General features: G+C 42.1%; 1 protein-coding gene across 3 annotated transcripts in view; it reads left to right on the top strand.

Annotated features, from left to right (window-relative positions):
- The window catches only part of MAN1A2 (mannosidase alpha class 1A member 2), a 142,017-nt gene extending 132,131 nt beyond the window's left edge, over nt 1–9,886 (top strand). For 2 of the 3 annotated variants that reach the window (XM_069785922.1, XM_069785924.1), the window contains 2 exons: nt 3,128–3,243; nt 7,123–9,886. In XM_069785922.1, the coding sequence (XP_069642023.1) occupies nt 3,128–3,243; nt 7,123–7,255 (249 nt within the window). In that variant the 3' untranslated portion in view covers nt 7,256–9,886. Of the gene's footprint in view, nt 1–2,317; nt 3,244–7,122 lie in introns of those variants that run through there. The other variant, XM_069785923.1, reaches the window with a different exon arrangement.
- The last annotated feature ends 10,673 nt before the right edge of the window (nt 9,887–20,559 follow it).

Below are 20,559 nucleotides of genomic sequence, written 5' to 3'. Positions count from 1 at the left end.
ATACCCTTCCAGTCATCTAGGACTTCCCCGTATTCTAGGGTGCAATAAATTTAGCATTGTTTTATCAAGGAGACTGGTCTTCAGCTCTTGAATGAAAGAGTATCCAGGTGGCAAATCAGATACCCCTACACCAAGTACTCCGAGGTCTGTGTGAAAGCAGAACACTGCAAATTTCAAGTGCCTTCTAAGCAGCCTGTCTACAGCACCAAACTTTTCAGCCAGTGTCTTGAAGTTCTGTACACCTCTGAGTCAAGGACAATTTGTTGATCTATATTTGGATGAACAGCTGTATAGCAGTCTTTCAGAGGAATTTTTCCTCTACAGCTCATTATTACCTGCAGTGTCCAGATCTCTGACCAGCTAGGATAAATCCTCTGCCTATCCTGAACTCCAGTCTAGCCAGAGTCTGTCTCTCTAAGGAGAAATTTCTGAAGGTACAAGACTACTTGGTAATTGTAAGGGAAAAAAAAAATCAATATATATCACATGTTTTCTTTCTTCAGGCTTCTAGGCCTGCTAGCTTCACCAGTGTTTCACTTAGTTATCCAAGCATGAGACCTCTGCAGCACACAGCAGGATCTCAGTGCTATCTATTGTCTGCAGTCTCCAGAATAAAGGAATTGAAGGAGACAGTGTCCTAACAGTGGTACCGTTCGTTCCTTCTCCTCCTTTTGCCACAATCCCTGGCAAGTTTCTCCTGTCCGAGCTGAGGTGCACAGTGTCAGGGTTACTGAATCGTTGACCAGAGGAACACCTGCAAGGTCAGACTCTGCATGCTAGAAATTCTGGCAGGATTGTAACCACTGGAGCTTTCCTCTGCATTTTGCCACACTCCAAAGCAGAGGCAAGGTCGTGTTCTGCACTGTTATAAAAAAGGGGATAGTGGCAAGAGGAGGCACTTCATTTCCTGCCTAGAAAGCAAAAGTGCTTTGGCTCTTGTTTATTCACACCACGCCTGCCTAGTGGCTGTAGGGCTTGTGGGGAGGAACGTGCAAATGGTTCCATAAACAGTGTAAGTATTATTTCTTCAGAAGTCGGCCAAACAATTAATTTTTTTCTTTTTTTTTTTGTTTTTGCTTTTGTTTGGCTGCCATGTGATAACTAGCATCACTGGTGATGTGCAGGAGCATGCAGACAGAGATTGTCGTGCGTGTGATGCTGTTGGGCTAGACGTGTCACGTACACCTTTCTCTCTAGACTGTAGAGGAAAGCTGGGCAACCCTAATCCCAGCATGTGAATAGTCTCAGCGTAGCCCTAGCCTGCACCAGTAACCAGATCTGTAAAGTATTCATCCAGACACTTTCTCCTTTTAGGCTCAAGTCCCAACAAAAGAGGGAGCGTTTCCATCCGAACTTGGAGAAAGTTCCACTTGAGATATGAATTACGGTGAGAATTAGATTTTGCCAAGAAAGGCAGTACCTTTCTTGGCATAAGCTCAGGCTCTAGAGCCACAGGCGTCCAATAACATCCTTTTGCCAGTCTCTTCTCTGGATTCTTTAAAAATCTTGGTCTTCAGAAATTTGAAAGAACTCTGTACAGTCTGGATTATTCTTTGGTCCATGAACAACCTCACGTTTCCACAGGGTAAGAGTGTATAGCAGGAGGAGGTTAGCTGTAGTACCTGATGTGCTGTGATTTACTGTCCTAGGTGCCTTGCTTATTTGCCTTTCCACTTTTCCTCCTGATTTCAGTGATGGCATCTGCCAGCATTCTTCATGCATGTGTCCAGTGGAAAATTCTCCTTTGTCTCCCAGTATTTCTAGTATGCAAAGGCTATAGTAAGGACCTTGAAGAGTTCATTTTGATTGATTGAGTTTTTCTCTGCATAAAAAGGGACATCATTCAAAATCTATTTGCTCCCCTGCCTTGACTTCACTCAGCTTCTGTTGAGTATAACTAGCAAAAATCAGAATTAACAAAAATCTGGGCCTAAAGCACCATGCGGAGAGAAACTTCATACAGGCTGACGGCCTGAATCATAGATTACTGAACTACAGGTAGCTACGTTCGGTAGTTGGTAATGACAGACATCCCAAGCCAAACATTTTCCTTCATCACTGTGTCTTTTCTGTCCCTGCATGAATCTATTAAAAGAGACGGTGTCTGCTGAGGAAGCACTGCCAAAGCAGCAGGGAAGCACAAATAACCTGTGAATCATTTCAGAGTCATTTCTTTGGGGCCGGTTTTAATGGCTGATATCCTTGTGTGCTGTAAGGTCGTGCATGTGAGTGGAATAATGAAAGCGTAGGCGAGAGGTGCTCTGAGCTACTAATGCGTTCTTTCCAGTCTCCTCCTCTTCCATTGTGCTTTTTGCAGTACTGTGTTGGAGCTGACTAGCTGGGTGATTTGTGAATCACGGATCCATTGGCCCCTTTCTGCATGGAATGTTTATGGATTTAAACTTCATGCTTTAAAGATAAAGAGCTCTTCTGCAGTCCAGCACACAAGCTGACTTGAGTTTCAACTGTATAAAGGGGAAACAGAGAAGAGCACATGTAGGAGATGGAAATGTGGGGAGAAAGCAGCAGCTAGAAGAGTTTATAAGATGAAATCAACAGTCCCTAAAGATGAGTACAGTATTTTATTCCTATTTTCAGTAAGTCCCTATGACTAGCTACTAGTCACAGAGTTCCTATAACTCTTCAAACTCTTCCAGCTGCAAAATCCAGGGACATTTGTCATCTTCCTATGCACCTCATAGCATATGTTGCGTTGATTGACTGATGGATGTATGTTCTACTCAGTGTTACCTCTGAGGAGCCGTACCAGCTCAGAGCAAAAGTCTACTGAGTCCATGTCCTGTCATCAGTATCAGTCAACAGTAAATACCCAGGAAAGAAAGTATTCTTCCCAAGAATACTTTCTTAGCATCTAGCAGTTTGCCAAACGTGGTGTCATTAGTAGCCCTGGAGCACTTTTACTTCTGTATGTGTCCAGTCCCTTTTCATTTTTTTTTGGTCAGCGTAAACCGTTAACATCCACAGCATCCTCTGTCAAGGAGATTCACAACAGAGTAATGCAGCACGGAAAGAGCTACCTCCTTTGTTGATCAAGCCTAATCCTTTAACGTTTCCATATTTTGCTCTACAATTAAATTCTCCTTTTCTTTTCCCTTCTTCTTTGCAGGCAATTGACAAGTATTGCCGAGTCAGTGGTGGCTTTTCTGGGGTCAAGGATGTCTATTCCTCATCTCCTACATATGACGATGTACAGCAGAGCTTTTTCCTTGCTGAAACTTTGAAGTAAGTTCTCTTCACTCCTACATCTTCTGTAAAAGCTAGCATCTGAATTCTAGAATACAGTGGCTCAACAAATAAGCTCATATCTTATCAGGGTGGTTTATGGTTTCGTTAAGCTTTTTTCCCCAGCTTTCGGGTCTCAGCCCATTTCACCAGCAGAAAATACAAGCGGAATTTCCTATACAAGAAGCTTGTGCTGAGAGAGCTTTAGGTTTTAAGATTTCTATTTGATTTCTGTCATCACAGCAGAGGAGAAGGTTATCTCCTTTTAAGAAATTCCTTGTGCAAAAGATATATTTTTTTTTTTAGATACACTGACTTGACATGTCTTATACAAGTATGTGCCATGCTCTGATACTGTAGAACTTGTTTCTCCTGTGCATGTCACTGGAAGGGAGTAAATGGATGGAACAAAAGTCCTTTGTGCCCTTGGATGATTTTTCTGTATTTATTGACAACATATTTTTCTAGAATGCTTCTTGGTGTAAGGAGGAATATCAGGCATATTTTATAATCTTATTTTCAATTCAGTCAAATCAGTAGGACACCTGTAGTCCACCCTGCAGAAGCTAAAGCACTCTGTTGCATATTTGGTTGAAGGTAAAATGTTCAGTCATTGGTCTTCCACTATGTTTCTTTTTAATTAATAACAAAAAATGTGATACTAGAATATGCTGTAACCTCTAACTTATGGAGATGATACATACAATAAGAAAAACTAGTATAAAGAAAGGAATATGTTACGGGGATTTTATTAAGAGATCTGTTTTTAAAACTGAGCTAGCGTGTCATGGCTGCTCATCTCCTTCATCATTGACACAAAGCAGCTATCAATAGCACTGTTCTGTCACACGGTTGTGATTGCTCTGGGGTTTTGCCGATGAAGCAACGTCTTCTAATGTGTGACAAATTTCTTGATACTCAAGTTACACCAGCAAATTTGCTAACATAATTCTGGTGTTGAAATCTACCAAGATTCCTGTATTGGTTACCTCCCTGAAATCTTGTGAATTGTCTACTTTTGGAAGAAAAGTGTCCAAGTTGGCTGTATTCCCTACCCCTTTTTTTTTCTTCCTGCATAACAGTTTGGGGAATGTTTTAATTGGTTAAATCCATAGACAGAAGCCACTGCTGGCAGTGTGAATGAGGCCAGAGCTGCTATTAGGAGACATAGTTGTTGTCTCTGCTTACATATCCATACCACTTTCTGCCAATGTGTGATGGAAGGGATGATACATATGTTGTTGCACAAACCTGTCAGCAACGAAGACTCATTAAGGTGCCCTTTCTGTCTTTACAACCCAGTGATATGACGAAAAGACAGTTGTAACCATTTAGCAGTCTAGCATGGCATACAGGCTTTGCAGAACAAACAGCGTTTCTATACAGCAGCAGAGTTTACAGTATCAGCAATATCAAATTTTCAGGTTTTAGCTGTAGCAGATATATGTGAAGATTGGGTTTGGGTATTGGGAGCTCAAAATGCAGCGGCAAGAAAGCAGGTCCTGAAAGTGGCAGTACTGGTGCCTACTTCAGGCACCACAACACATTTCACTGGCAAGAAGGGGCTCCGAATTCGTCCCATGTAAGGGGAGAGTCTGGCTATTCTCCCCTTCTGCTGGCTCCTTACCAAATTCCTCTACATAATCACAATACTTTGTTTTCCCATGTTATCATTATAAAAAGAAAGCCACTGCTACCTCCTCTGTTGTCTTTGTTAATTTTATTTCACTTACTTCTTCAAGTTCATTTTCTGGAGACTAAAAGCTATACTCCAAAGAGAGAGGCAGCAGTTTCAAACAGGTCCAATACCTCCAATACCAAGCAATACCTCCCCAGGAGCTGATCTTATGTGATTGATCTGCCTATAAAAGCCAAATCAGAGAATGAAATCTGCTCCTAAGGGACTTCTGCGGTGACAAGGCTGACCTTTGAAGTATCGCCAGAATCCTGTCTGCATCTTAAATAATCACAAGGAGATCTGAAAATTCACTGATGCATCACTCAGTAACTGAACGTACTATAGTGCAAGCATTGCAAAAGAAGGCAGTTCTAGGAAGGAACTCAGAAATTTTTACTGGCTTTTGGTTTGGATGATTTCCTGCTTGTGGGACAAAACAAAGTGTTATTGGAGAGCTGGATATTGGACGTTTGACATTGATGCGACTGGCATAGCCAAACCAGAAACTGGTGTTACCTTGAGATAAAATAGAGAATGTAAGGTCAGGATAGCTCAAATGGCTATGAAAATAAAGACAGAAGGATTGGGTGTGATGCCATGAGGAAAATGAAGATGTCCGTCAGAAGTGGGACATAAAATGTGTGTTACGGAATGCCTGCTGTGATCATTTCTGCTATTGATGGTAACTCCGCATCTTCATTTCCCTCAAATTCAAAATTGATACCTCTCCCAAACGTGTATTGTTGCTGCTTGGATACTTTGGCTCAAGATACTCAGCAGATTATGAGAGTTTGAGCAGTATGAGAGGTAAGGAGGTAGCTGTTGAGTGGGAAGCAGCAAGATGTAGAAACAGGTTGCTTGAGTTATTCAAAGCAAAAGCGTGAATCAGATGAGGAAGGTGAGTTTGAGTAAGATAAAACATTGCTGCTGTGGTGAAAAAGAGTTTGGAGAGCTGCAGAGGGAGAAAGCAAGGTAGGGGTAAGGAGGAAAGGAAAGGTGTGGTGTTTTAAAGATGAATGAAAAATGTAGAGAACGAGACTAGACATGCAGAACAAAACTGAATCATCTCAGCAAGAAATTTTTATCTGTAAACAGTTAATTGGTGAGGAAGGGAAGAAAAAGTAGAGCTTCACTGACTGGGTTGTGCTGTGGATACAACTGGCAAATAAATGCAATGGGAGAGCGGTCAGGCAGTGACACACGACTGTAGACGGTAGACACTACCAGTGTCTGATTGAGAAGTAAGAGCAGCCTCCGCAGAGCGAAGGCAGAACTTGTGTGCACGTTTTGGATGTGACAGAGCTCACTGATGGGAGTGACCCCCCTTCCTTGTCAAGTGCTGCAAGACCTGCCGCTTTCTGGATGGCAGGAAAGCAGGCTGTAGGAGGAGCTGAGAGGTCCTGTACCCCCGCGATGTTACGCTTGCACAGTCAGGTTTTCTGGAACAAGGGAAATGCCTTTTGAATTGTAGCAATTGAGTTTGAAAGCCCTGACAAACATCCCTACCACCAATATATCCTACAAAGTATAGCACAGCCACGTTCAAAAAGTGTGTTAAGAAAAAAGAATGAAGAAATAATCTTCTTCCACATATGTCCAGAAACCTTAATTTTGTTACACGCTTCAATTGCTCTGCATTGCTTTATAATGCACAACATTTATGAATCCCCTCTGCACAATATATTGGCCCATTTCCTCCCACCAGAAGCTGAACCAGCTTCCAGCATGGTGATGACAAGTCAGATATCTGGCATGGCTTAGTGCCTTCCCTTGTGCTTCCTCAAAATCTTTGATTTGTATTAAAAAGGATTAGTCATTTCCAACTGGGTTTACTCCATTAAGAAGAATTTTTTGTGAACTTCTGTGCTCCCCTGCCCCCCAAATCCTCGTGCTTGGTGTCTTGATGTTTGGTTTACATTGCAAGTCTTTGAAAGGAGTCTTGAAAAACAAAAGTTACTTGGAAAGCTTAAAATGCTGTCTTTACAACAACTTTTCATTGAAGGGCTCGACCATAATAAAAATGACTCTTCAGATCATTATAATAGGGCAGGTTGTGTGGGTGCTATACAAAGATTGAAAGCAAGTAACTTGTTCATAGCTTTAGCTGCTGTCTGGTGGGGCTTGAAGCTGCTGTGTTGCCGCTGCCTGTCTATTGCTCTGCTTTAATACCCACCATTTTTTCTCTCTGTGTTGATATCTAGGTATTTGTATCTGCTTTTCTCCAATGATGACCTTCTACCATTAGACAACTGGGTTTTTAACACAGAAGCTCATCCTCTGCCTGTTTTACATTTAGCCAACGCCACACTGTCAGGAAATCCTGCATATCGATAAAAACAGCTCTATGAAGAGGAAGAGAGACTGTTTTCAGCTCTGTTTTGTTTACATGGACCACTTGAGACTTTAAGCAGGAGAGGAGACAGACACTTGATAAAACTAGACCTCTGAATCAAGCAAGTACCGGCGTGAGAAATGAAGCTCTTCACATATAGCTAAGTTAAAAGTTCTGTTTTATACATGACCAAAACACATTAGTGTGGTATTTGCAGGACAGAGACTTCATGTGCTTTGAACCCTAGCAAGACATGGAATCTACTGTTTAATATAAACGCAGCAGCATAAGGAAGAAGAGGCTTTCCCATGTGGGGAGAGGAACTTGCTGCTGCTGCTGTTCGCTGTTGCAAGGAACAACACACCAGTCACCTCTTCAGGTCGGGTGGGTTCCAAATACCTAGAATTTATTTTTCTTTTTTTTTTTTTGTTTGTTTGATGATGGCATGAACAAAGCAAAAACAAAAAGCAACATCACTGCACCAGCAGCATCAGGATTTGAATTTTTTTCTGTACCTGTCTGAATTTTCTAAGGAGTTTGTGTTTGTCCAGACTGGCAGCCATTCTCAGGGCCTCTAAGCTATTAAAAATAAAGTCTATAAAATTGCCGCCTCATTTTCCCTTTTCAAAATAATGCTGAAAGATCTGTGTTGTATGCTTACATCCAAAAAGACAATGAGTAAGCATTTGGTTTGTAGTTCACTGTCAGCGATGTGGGTTTAGTTCATTTGGCAAGCTACAGTCACAGTCTGGAGCATATCGCAGGGGTAGGAAGGAGCCTAAGTTTCCCTTCCTCACAAATCCTGTCACATGGTAAAAAACATTCTCTTATTAGTCCTGGTTCTTTTAGCTAAATAAACAGAGATGACAACATGAGAAAAACAGTCTCTTGTGATTTATCTAGGAGGATACAGTATATGGCACTTAAAAATGCTCCCCTTGAGCTAAGCAGCAGGAGTTTGTTGCTTTATATTTTTCCACACAGTCTGGATTTTTCCAAAAAGTTAAATTTCATTCTTTGGATACTATTCATGGAACCTTCTTTGCAGATATGTGTATGACAGAAGCCCAAAACTGCCTTTGATTTAGTTTACAAAACTCCTTTTCTTCTGGGTGCTCCAGTACAAAGCCAACATGATCTTCCTTGGAAGCAACATAACATCTCTTACATATGAGTGGAAAAAGAAACTGAAGAGTCTCTTCTTCCATTAGTTTATGAGAAATGAGATGCTGCTACCTGCATGGGTTTTTTTTCCAAGTACTCCTTGGCTGGACTGGACAGTATCCCTTAAACAGAGTCTGCTTCAGTCTTCACTTATTTGCTAAAAGAAATTTCATCTTTTCGGGTATATCTCAATCTCTTTTTTTTTTTACTGTTGTTCTGGAATCCTTACAGCTCAAATTATTCTTTGCGTAAGGGGAATAGCCTTTATAGCTCTCAAATCCTTTCGCCATGGTGACTGGCCCCTCTGCTGAAAAAGAGCTGCGAGGTGCTCCTTTCCCTCCTAATTAGTGCACAGGTTGAGTCTGTAAAAAAAAATCTTGGTTGTGTTTTCATACTGAAGTGAGTGGAAGAACTCTTCAGTGAGCGACAGCAGTACAGGATCAGATCTAAAGGGAGTGAGTGCTATTTGTCCCCCTCAAAATGTTTTTATATGAAGTTTTATATATAAAAGCTTTTCTCTCTATCATATTATGATATATACCTCCCTGTACCTTATAGTAGCATTTCCCCCATAAAATTTTCCTTCACTCATCTTTGACACTAACTTAGACATAGAAATCATCACATGATCTAAGAAGAAAAAATGCTGTCGGATGCTTTTTTCCAGACACTTACTTTAGTTTAAGGGGCAGAAGACGCAGAGCTTGGAAAAAACTCCAATCTCAATGTTTTTACTTTAATACCAGTTACTTAAGTTACTGTAATTTGCAGCAGTATCTTAAAAATAATTTGAGACCCGATAAAGTAATTGATACAGTAAATAATACTGATTCAAGTAATTGTTTATTTAAAATTAGAAGTAGCTTAATAAATGGATTCTTCTTACTGGTCCCGCATTAATTTATTTTTCTAATTAGTATTCAGTGACTTACTGAAGAGCTAGTCATTTTCCAAAGTTCAGATACATTGTGTTTTCAAATTAAGTTTTTCCTATCCCATGAGAGCTGTTATTAGTTTAAAACTGCACTCGATTGCCTTGTTCTCCTAAATCTCTCTGGGTACAAAGGAGAAAGAGGAAAATGAGCCTCTTCTGTTTAAAAAAGACAAAAAGAAAAAGGCACTTTCCACCCCATACACCTCCAGATAAATGCAGATGTAGAATGGCTGCCAGTCTGTTCAGAGAAAGGTCAAGGACAGAATTCTGGAGTCCCAGAAACAGCAAACTTCTTATCATTGCTGCTCTTCCATCCCCCTCTCGTGAATTAAAGAGCGACCCTTCAAATTACTTCCTCCATGAATCCCAATGGGTTAACTCACTGCCACAAGAATGCTTGAATTGAGGACCGAAGCCATTTCATGTTATGGGATGGTATTTTTCTCAAAGCAGATGTACAGTACTGCTATTTCTTCTTTGTGTAGACAAGCAGCAGGTACCAAATAAAGGACACTTGTTTCTCGTTTTCCAGTTACCCCAACGGCTGTCAGTTTCTACTCTATCACTCTTTAAAATACAAACTATCCTTTTCCTCCAGAAGCTACTGATGTGCATAGTCTATCAAAAATAATGCATTTTAAGGACTAATTGCTGTGTCATTCATGAATCTCTCCATCCTGAGATTTCCTAGAGCAAGCTGAGTTTGGAGGTCATGGGTTCTGGGCGAGGTGTGTGCATAATAACCACGCACCACGGATATTGAAACTTCTGACTGAAGTGACGTGCCCTCATTCCGAGTCCTTCACAGAGAAGTAGGTTCTGATCTGCAGAATGGCATTACGTGCAACCCAAAGTTCAGACTGTTTTCCCTCTGGGTACGTAAGGTACAGTAGAATATTGCCATTTTCATTCTGTTGCTGCTGTCTTACATACTTTCATGAAGATAGAGTGTAAATTTAAGCACAAAATGACTTTTTAGTCCTAGTCGTTTCCGAGTCTTGCACTGTATTCTCTAACAAAACAATCCTCGTTTTCTTTAGGTAGCTGTCCCATTTTAGCAATTTCTGCAATACCCTCTCCTCTTACAGGATAAAATAAAGAACAGAATATCATGTACGGTTTTGGCACACTGGATTTGGGCAAGAGCCTGGAAATCCCAGAATTGTCTATTTCCTGTTTGCATGCAGTCAAAACAAGGATGTTCAGTTCTTTTCCTAATCCAAGCTTCAAGCTTGCCTGTTGGTCAGGATCTGCTAGCAGTAAATTTTTTTCTAACACTTACAGCTTGACTTTTCAAAGAAGCCAGGTTTCTGCAGCTTCCTTTGACCATCCTGGAGCTGTGTGTCCCCTGCAGTCAAGAAGTCAACTTCTTAGCTTTGTCCTCTAAATAAAAACAAAGCCCTTGAATGATATTCCAGGTGTTCATTTTGCTGCACAATATAGTCCTTAAAACTGAATGTTTAAGTAAAGTATGGAAAATAGTAAGTATGCTGGAGTAAAGGGAAAAGCAGGTAGTTCCCTGTGCCAGCCACACCTTCGAGGTTGCTTTAGCTCCCTACTTCAAATTTGTGGATCACTGTCTTCTGCCGCCCAATCACTGACATATTCCCACCTAGTATTTTACAAGATTTGAATGTTGAGTATCTCGGTACTGAAAAGTGCAAATAATTACACACTCCCTGTAATATCATCCTTTAAGGTTAAAGGTCTACCCTGTGCTGGTTTACAGCTAAGCAAAGCCCTGTCGGGCTGTCTTTTATGAATCCCCTCTTCTGTCCCTGAGGAAATGATATTACAAACCTTCATAATGTGACTCTCCCTAGTTTCAATGGAGAAGTGGTTAATAGCATTAACATTGAAAGGATCGACAATGTAACCTGGCATCCACAGAAAACGGTGAGGCAGTTTACATCTCAGGGCTGTCATAACAGGCTTTTAGCAAATCGAGCCTGTTAGGTACATTAATAAGCCTACTCCATGTTTTTAAGGGGACAAATAAGAAACAGGCTTCTTGTTAACAGAGAAAAATGAAAGCAAGCTCTTGATCCACACTGTAGTTCAGAGATCTGTTCACCCTGATAAGACATCCCTCTTTTGCTCCTTGAATTTTGAGAAACAGTCTTTTGGCTCAAGAGTTTGAGTTGCTATACAAAGAGGAAACCCAAGCTCTTTTCCAAGTTACTTGCATACAACTGTAGCAGAGATGATAAGCCCTAGCTGCTTCGGCTGTCAGCCCCTTCTAACAAACTGCTCTGTAATCACCCAGAAAAGTTGGGAACCACCGAAGTCAAAGGGACAGCCTGACTTGTTACAGTGAATTGTTGCCTTTAATCTTAATCGCTTAGTGGAAGTTGGATTTGCATTCTGCCTTTATTCTTGCTTTGTCTAAAACTGACAGATTATTTTTCCTCCAAAATAATAAAAGGGCAAAAGTCTATCTTCTGATGTGGAAACCTTCTGCCTCTGACCTGGAATCCTGCATATGTACTTTTTACAAATTAAAAATAATATTGTATATAAAAAAGATTGAATAAAGAATGTCTTTAAGTGAAAAAGGTGCATTTTGTGTCCTTTGCCTCCAATAGCAACCTCCGGTAGCATTGGACTGTGAAACTGATCCTATTTCTTAGTCTTGGTGGTGCTGCAGCTTTTTTTTCCCCTGCAGCCCTACTAGGGACTTAGTCAACTTAAGCATGTATCAAGAACCCCTGTTGCAAAAATAAACCCCTGTACCCCTTTCTTGCTTTTAACAGGTCGTCATAGTGCTCTAGTTTTTCTCAAGATGTAGCAAAATGTACAACAGTTTGGGGCTGTTTCTGTGGGCCATCGTGAAAGCCATCACATTGCACAAAATGTTGAGATTTCTACCCTTTTGTTAAATTTATGTGCAAGTGGCTAAAAAGTTCAGAGGTTCTTAGTGATGAGGGTGAAGGGGGCAGGCAGACAAGCAGTGCTACTAAATAAACTTAATTTTCTTAAGGCACCAAGTTAGAAGCCCAGCTTTTCTTGATACTAAATAGCCAGTGAATGGGTAATTAAGTCCCTCCATCCCTTCCTCTACCCTCTGTGAAAAGCAAGAAGTTTGTAATTGTTTAAATGTTGTTCACAGGGAAATTGGTTTGAGGAGATTGCTTCAAGCGAGCCTGTTTTCCCCCTGTACCTTTAAATCCACTGGAACTCCTGCTGTAGCTCTCTGTTTTGCAGTACAGCAAGTGAATAACCAGATTTGCTTTCTGAGTCGTATTAAGTGTAGATAATCCTTACTGGCTGACATCACCCATATTGCACATACGCGGTACCTTGTTTTCATGGCGTGCCCTGATCACCAACCTGTGTGTCCTGTTTCAGTGCTTTATATCCCATGCCCAAACTTCCCAGGGTGCTCCTGCCTCAGGATGCAATGACCTCCTTCAGTATTACTTCATAAGAGAAAATTGCTTCCAAAGTGCCGTAATTCAGTGCAACACTGACACCAGGTACGTGCCTGCTGTACCATCCGTCTTGAGATGCAGTTACGCTTTCCAGGCTTTCCACACGAGTGCCGCACGTTCGCGATGCGCCTGCCGTGCCACTGCCAGTGTCTTTTGCATCCATTGGTCTTCCTGTGGTGTGCTCAGCCCTTAATCCACCTGACTGAAATTCACTTCTTGCGTCAAAGCGTGTTTGCTGTGTCTATCCACGTCACATTGTCTCAGCCACTGAGCCCTAACGCACAAAACCTTGCCTCCTGCTCCCAGTACTCTCAAGCTCTCTATCCTTGTGTGTAACAGCCAAGACTCAAGGCTTCACTGCTGTCCTCGCTGCTCTTCAAACAGGATCCTATCCTTTGTGGTTGCTCTGCGTTGCTCTGCATTTTCTCTGCCTCTTCAACAGTGAAGTGTTTCAGCCCCCCTCTGCTTCTACCTCTTCTGAAACACACTTTCTTTGCACCTCCTCTATCCTCATAGCGAATATTCTCTTTTATTTCGCCTTTGGCACTCTGCCTGGGTGTCACCCTCCTCCCTCCCTCCCCTTGTAGACTCTGTGATTGTGTGTGCTCCCTCCTGGAGACCATGTGCCTTTCCTATGCATATTAATTAGCTGTATTTAAAAATCCTGAAATTAATCGTTAATGGGTTATTTTTAGTCTTCATCTTGTAGCTCTGGGAGTTGGCTTCTCTCGGTGCAAAGCCACAGGCATTCTGTGGGCTTTGGAAAGGAAATGTTACTCTATTTGTGCCAGTTGACGTGTGGGATGTGTAAAGGTTGGTGGTGGTATGCTTTTTTTTTTTAATGTGCAGAGCAGGAGTCTTTTTGACAACAATATTATAGACTGAGCACACTCCCATGTGACAAGGTTTGAGAAGAGCAGTCACTCATATAGCCAAACTACTTGCAGGTAAAAATTCAGGGAAGGATTTGGGGAGGAATTAAAAAGCACTGTGTGTCCAAGTGTACCAACAGTTCCACTGTTTTCTTTCTTACATGGTTTCCATTGTACAAGTAGCTATAGGCAACAGGTACCATATAAACCAGAAAGGATGAGCTGCTGCATGACTGAGAGAATAGCATCATGCGTTGGTATCGGATCACACAGAAGTCCCATGTGAACTGCATTACTCGTACAGCTACAAAAAGGAAGAATGTCTCCAAGTCCGTCCTTCCTCACGCTGGCGCTGCGTATTCTGCACACCCATCTCTTCACCAATCCCTGCTGAAGCTTCCGCAAGGAAATCCGTGGAGGAAGCCCCAAAGAATACGAGTGGATGCCAGCAGTCTGCAACATCGCCTGCGCGCGTTGCGGGAGGTGAGGTGCAGGAAGATTTCTCATGTGGACATGAGACCCATCCATGCCTGGTGTGTGGATTGTGCCCAGCATTCCTGTGAATCCCTCTACAGAGCTTCTGGTTTGACTTGAACCATCTGTGAGGCCACGGAATGTATTTTGAAGAAAAGAGTCACTGAAGATGCAGAATTACTTGGGATACCAAAGACAAAAGTTTTCAGGGTAACCAGGTACTATTTTTTATGGGATAAAACCTGCAGGTAAAGGATGTATGGTACATCTCATGTAACTGAACTTCAGTAATGTATGCAGTACTGCATCTTGATTAATTTGTCTTAAAAATGCAAAGTTAAACACAAGAGCTGTACAGTGGATAAGGAACTGGATAAAGGAGAAACAGTGAAGTATAAAATGGAGAAGGAAGCTTCTAGGTGTTCTAGTGAATGTCACTAAATCCTGGTACTAGGACAAATCTGTAATGGCAACAATTTGCAGCAGAAGAAACTTAGGAAGAATTGTCAGTAGAGAGGATGAAGGATCAGATAGTCTTGAGGCCTAGAACAGCAGAAGACAAAAGTAATTTAAAAAGTCAAAAGGCAAACTTGTTCCTCCAGGAAGGAGGGAACTCTAAAACCTTATGCCAAGCTCCTATAAACTCAGACACTGTATTCCTGCTGGTACCACAGCACACTTAGGTTTTCAGGTTCTCATTAGATATTTTTCAACTGAAGTGGAAATTGCCTCCAGGAAAAGAATCCGCCAAATCTTCGAATACACAGCAGTCATCAGCTTGTGGGATTAATTGCTTTCCTGTGAAGCAGACTTTGATGAGTTCAGTGACAACAGGGAAAAATTTACTGCCACATCCAGGAGACATTGTTACATTGATTTTTATTAGCTTAAAAAATACACAAACGCGGCTTTTCCAGGCATGTAGTCTAAGTAAACCTTTTTATATACTGCCTCTGATTTCCTCCAGTTCCTGCTCATGCTATTTCTTAATAGAGCAGAATTGTATGGGGAAAACATCAACCCCTTCACAGAGTACAGTGTGTAGCCCTGGAGATGTTCCCTCTGAACAGGTTATGTTCAGCGCCAGATGCCTGTTAGCTGCATCAGAAAGATGCTCTGCCCGCATCCACATTTTACCCCTGCAGTAGAAATTTCTCTGCCAGCTGGAGCTGTCAGGAAAGGGCACTGATGTGGCTGGCTGTACTCTGGTGCTGGTACCACCTTGGTCACCTTTCTGTTGGCTGCTGTATTCTGTATTCAAGGCATATCCAGGCTAGTCAGCCCCAAATGTTAAAGTCATGATTTGGTTTCAATAGTAGTATAAGACTAACTTCCAAAATGGTGACATTTGAACCTGATGTTCAAATGTCAGACACTCATAGTCTGTCTCCCAAATGCTGAGCATCCTTTTCCCACCTGCATGTGTAACACCTGATGCAGCTGACTCACCAGGATGTGCAAAGTCCCCTGCTTTAGGAGCCAGCAAGGCTCAGCAGACCCAGCCAAGCGCTGGGGACGCGGCAGTCTGCCCTGAACGGATCAGGAGATCAACACAAAGGATGGTGGTGAGTTTGTGATGTGGGACATGAATTCTGACCATGAGGGGAATTCTTCCTGCAGGGGAGCAAACACGCCTGACAGGGAGGGTCTGGTAACCTCTGCGGACACCGTGGGATTTCAGCTGGCTGCTGGTGAGAAAAGACTGTAGTTTAGTTTTCAGCTGCTTGATAATCCCAATTTTTCAAAGCCTCTGAGTCAGGCTGCAAGAATTACGAGATTGCTTCTAAATAACAAGTTTGAGGATCTTTTTCCAGGTCTTCAGTTGTTTGTTTTTTTTTTTATCTTGAGCATTTGGGTCCCTCATAGTTTAATATTTCCAAGCCCTTCCCTTCCCTTTTCTTTCAGAATGATGAAAAAACACCCTTAAAAATAAAAGAAAAAGAAAACTTGGCATATCTCCCAATCTGGCAGAGGTTCCAGCATCATGAAATGATCAAGACTGGGCACTGCTGCATTAAGCTCACCCTGAGCACTGCTACAAATGCTAAAGTAAGGCCAACGTGCTTTTTGGAAAGCAAATCTTTTTAAACTTAAATCTGATACAGACAAGAATGTTCATTCCCCAGACATACCAGGCAATTTCTCCTGTTGACTGTTCTGGTTCAAACACAATTGGCAACATCCTGTTTTTAGTGAGATGGCTCACAGTGACCAAGTACCAAACACACCACTGAATAACATGACGTCCAAGTAAAATGTTCTGTGATACAAATGTGAGCCACACAATTACTTTTGGGTTCTTGCACTGATCTTTATACAGGCAGGTTTATTTTTCCGCTCAGAAGTGAATAATGAATGGGATTCACACGCTTGGCCTTAACTCTGTCACCTGTAGTTCTTCCACCACTCGCTGCAGGAGTGCTGGAGGGAGAAGGGAAAGGAGAAACTTGGGGGTTTTTTAATCATGTGCTACATATCTGCTTGTACAGATCGGCCCGTGCAGACTTCCAGTCTATTATCCAATTTGTCCTCAGATAGGAACAGAGAGCTAGACGACGGCACTCTGGGTTTGGGAGGTTCTTCAGACGCTATCTGGGCTCTCCTCTGGTTGTTCTGTTCTCACAGCTAAACATGGCATCACTCCCACTTGAGCAATCTTTAGCGGATGAACCAGAGACCTTTTCTTGAAATAGATGCATCAAGTCATTCCCCTGCAGCTAGAAATTTTGACTTGTAGGAGGGCTTGCAAAGCACACAAGAATTTTAGCAGGAGAGGATGTGAGATGAATACATGCATGAATGCTGGACACGATATATCAGAGTTAATCCTTCAGCTCTGTTTGTCTGAATGGACCGTACCTAGTAGCAGGCAGCCTCCACCAGCAACCTTGCACTGTGTTATTTGTGATCAAAGTGCAGGCTTTGTAAATACAGAAACTCAGCAGTCAGAATATTAAATTGGGCTTCAGAGAGCAAGTGAGGGGAAAATATTGCTAAAGATCCCATCTTGTGGTAGTAAGAGGCACAGCCCAACAGAGCCAGCAGATTTAAATTGTGTGAAGCAAGCATCAATCCTATCGAAGAGCTGATCATAAACTCCTTCCTTTCCAAGCAAAGGATGCCACTGAGGAGTAAGTACTGGGCTCAGATCTCACTCTGCCCGGTCTGTCCTAGCCCAGGAGCTGCAGGGAGGGGACACACTGGAAAAATCGCAGGTTTATACTGCGCTCACCCCACCCCCGGTCGGTCCGTGTTGTTCCTTGTCCAAAACACCTCCTGTGAAAGGGTGACGAGATCAGAATGCGGACCTGGTCCTTACGCTGGGATGTCACCCAGATCTGCCCAGTGGCCGCTTCCCACCTGCCCTTCTGCTACAGCAGGAAGCTTTGCCCTGGGTGTCTCTGCCACCAGCAGCCTGGTCCCCGATGCCCGGCATGGCTTTCCGAGCACATCTGCCCACTCCCTGCTCTTCCCACAGCCTCAGTCCAAGCACAGAGACACTGACAGTACAGCCGGGTGGAGGAGATCCCAGCTGGGGTCTGTGTCCTGCAGTGGGACCGTGTCAGTCTGCAGTCTAGCCAAGCTCCTGCTGTGAAATTTCCTTACTTCCCTTCCCTCACTGATAGCAACACCATGAACAGAGAGTTCAAAGTAAATGAGATCACTGTAAAAGTACTTTCTCTCTGTAAATACATAACTAGTAAATTTATAGAGGGCTGAGGAAAAGTCCCTAGAAGCAAGAAAACTTCAACACTGCAAAATGGCTGTCTCTCCCAGTTCTTATAGGCAAAACCTAACATGCAGGGCTCAGTGTCCAACAGTTTTCATGTCTCGATTATTCCTTGTGGCTGCCCAGAAAGACCACAGTGTTCTAGCAATACCTGTGTGCCAGAGTTTATTTCAAGACCCTCATAGACAAGAGACATCAATTGCAAGATGGACCAAAAGAAGCCTGCCATGAGAGGGACTGTTTTGAACATAGTGCTGGGTACGCACTGTTCCTTACGTCATCAGCATTTACAAGTAAAGCGTTTAGAAAGCCCAAGTACATGTAAAAATCCAGTGTGCTTTTGGTCTAGATTAATTAAAAAGCCTACATACCTACAGTTGCATGTGGGGTTATCAGAAAAATGTATATCTAGCTCCTGATGAAGTCACCACATTGAAAAATCTGAGATGCAGGAATATCTGAAAAAGAAAATAGCATTTCATGAGAAATTGGAGATGCTCCATTCGTGTAATTTTTTAGGAAAAAATATGAAGAGATGAGGTGATTAGAGAATATATAAGTACCTACACTGGGAGGAACTTCAGAGTTCTCAAAAGCTTTTTATTCTAGTAAAGAGAGCATAACAAGAATCAAAAGCCAGAAACTGAATCTTAACAAATCCAGACTGAAAAATAAGGTATAAATTTTTAACAGTGGAAAGGCTTAATCACCAAAGTGATACATTCTTCTTCCCTTCACACCTATGGATGAGTTCTGGATGCTTTTCTCTCTTACATGTTTCAGTCAGGCCCATGTTATCAGGCTCACTGAACATAAGGGGGTGAAAGTCTGTGGACTATGTTATGCAGGCAGTGAGAATAGATTATGTAATTGTTCCTTTTAGCCTTGAGAACTATTGCAATAATTTTTTAAAGACTTGGATGATTTTCTGACTTTCTGAAGAGCATCACTTGGTAATTAATCTGAGGTCAAAGTGCTACAGCATCACTTCAGAAGAAAGATCTTCAAACCAGGCTGAGCCTTACTGAAGCAGAAAGTCCTTGAGAAGGGATATGGGTGAGACACTGGGTTTGGAGCATAATAACTGGTTAACAAGCTAGGCAAACTCTCCTGTGTACTGACACCTTAAAACTCTTTAATCATGTCGTTTACAAACACTGAGAAATACCTATGAAGACTCACAAAGGCAGATGTATTCCAGGTATTCTGTGTTAGATGGTAAAGACTCTTTTGGACTGAAAGAACTTGATGAAGAAATGCCTCTCTACTCCTTTTTTGGAAGCTCTGTGTGAAGCTGCACCATTATGTGCTTGAAGCTGATGCAGTGAGACTGTGCACAGATATTCTGGACCTCTAAGGCCATCGAGCGCTGTTTGCACAGCTCCATGGATACACCTTTCTTACCAGCCTTCAAATACCACTAGCAACGACTACGAGTTTGCACCAAGCTACACCAACAGGAAGCAATGGGAACATAATGGTCCACCTGGAAAAGAGGTCAGCTCTTCTAGTTAGCACCAGCAGGTGTACGAATTAATGACTAAATGGGCTGCTGAACAAATTTCGTGGAAGCCTGTGCACCACTGGGCTGTCCTGGGGTTCTTCAAGCAGAAGTGCTAAAAAGGCTTTGGCAGTAAAAACAAGACCCTCAAAATGCGGAATAAAGTGATCTGAAATATTTGTAATATCTGCAAGATCTTCCAGAATAATATTATATATTAATATCAAAAGCAAAAATTGCTTTGCCCTTATGCATTTTGTTTTCTTTTCACTTTCTAGACTGGCATTTCACATCTTAAGGCAGCAACAAAAGTCTGTCTTTGCCTCAATGGTCTTCTACAATGCATGTTAAGCATTTTGATGGAAGATACTATGTAGTGTAAGTGCTTTTGCAGGGCAGTGCTTAACTTTCAGCCCTCATTCTCTACAGACCTCTTTCCCACCCATTCCTATGACTCTGCAGTTGTGAGAGGAGAGATGCATTCACTGATGCCAGGTGTACTTGGAGAAAGCAGGTTTGTAGACACACTTTTGGTGCCAAAAGAGCTCTCTGCATTTTTTTATATAGGAGATGAACTTGACAAGAAGACAAGCCTAACCCCACAAGCTCCCCAGTTCAAACCAGTCTGTTAACTGAGCACCTCACTGTTGGGAACTTCTGGGTATTTGACAGCAAACCCCCTACCTGCCTAATCAACACTCACAAAACTGAGTGGCACCTGTTATAGGACCAAGGTGGAGATTTAATAAATCTTCTTTATTTTGGGTTACTCGTCTTTTCCCTTTCTTAGATTTGTCCTCAACTACTTAATATTCCGTGCTTGCTGCTAGCACTGAAGAGGCACATTTTATTTAAGAAATGTGAGAATTTTTGTTATGTGAATGGTGAACCTCCAGAAATGACAAACATTGGTATGAGAAAGAAATCCATGGCACAGCCACATATGAATTCCAGTTATCCAGTGGTTTTTGAACTTAAATGGAGACGCAGATGGAGAGATTTAAAGAGGGAGAAGAGCATTACATGGGACTACAGGGGTCGTGACAAGAACTGCTCAGATGAGGATGTCTTTTGAAATGCATCCTACTGTACTCCCACTTTCCAAATTAGCTTTACAACAGCTGTGATCTATTATATCTAGACGTATAAGTGACAGGTTTTTCAGGTTAAGAGACCACTGTTATTCTGGTTTCCTACATA

The sequence above is a fragment of the Haliaeetus albicilla genome, chromosome 6 (assembly GCF_947461875.1).
Source record: "Haliaeetus albicilla chromosome 6, bHalAlb1.1, whole genome shotgun sequence".
In the NCBI taxonomy this organism is placed as follows: Eukaryota; Metazoa; Chordata; class Aves; order Accipitriformes; family Accipitridae; genus Haliaeetus; species Haliaeetus albicilla.
This window is presented reverse-complemented; position numbering and strand designations above follow the sequence as displayed.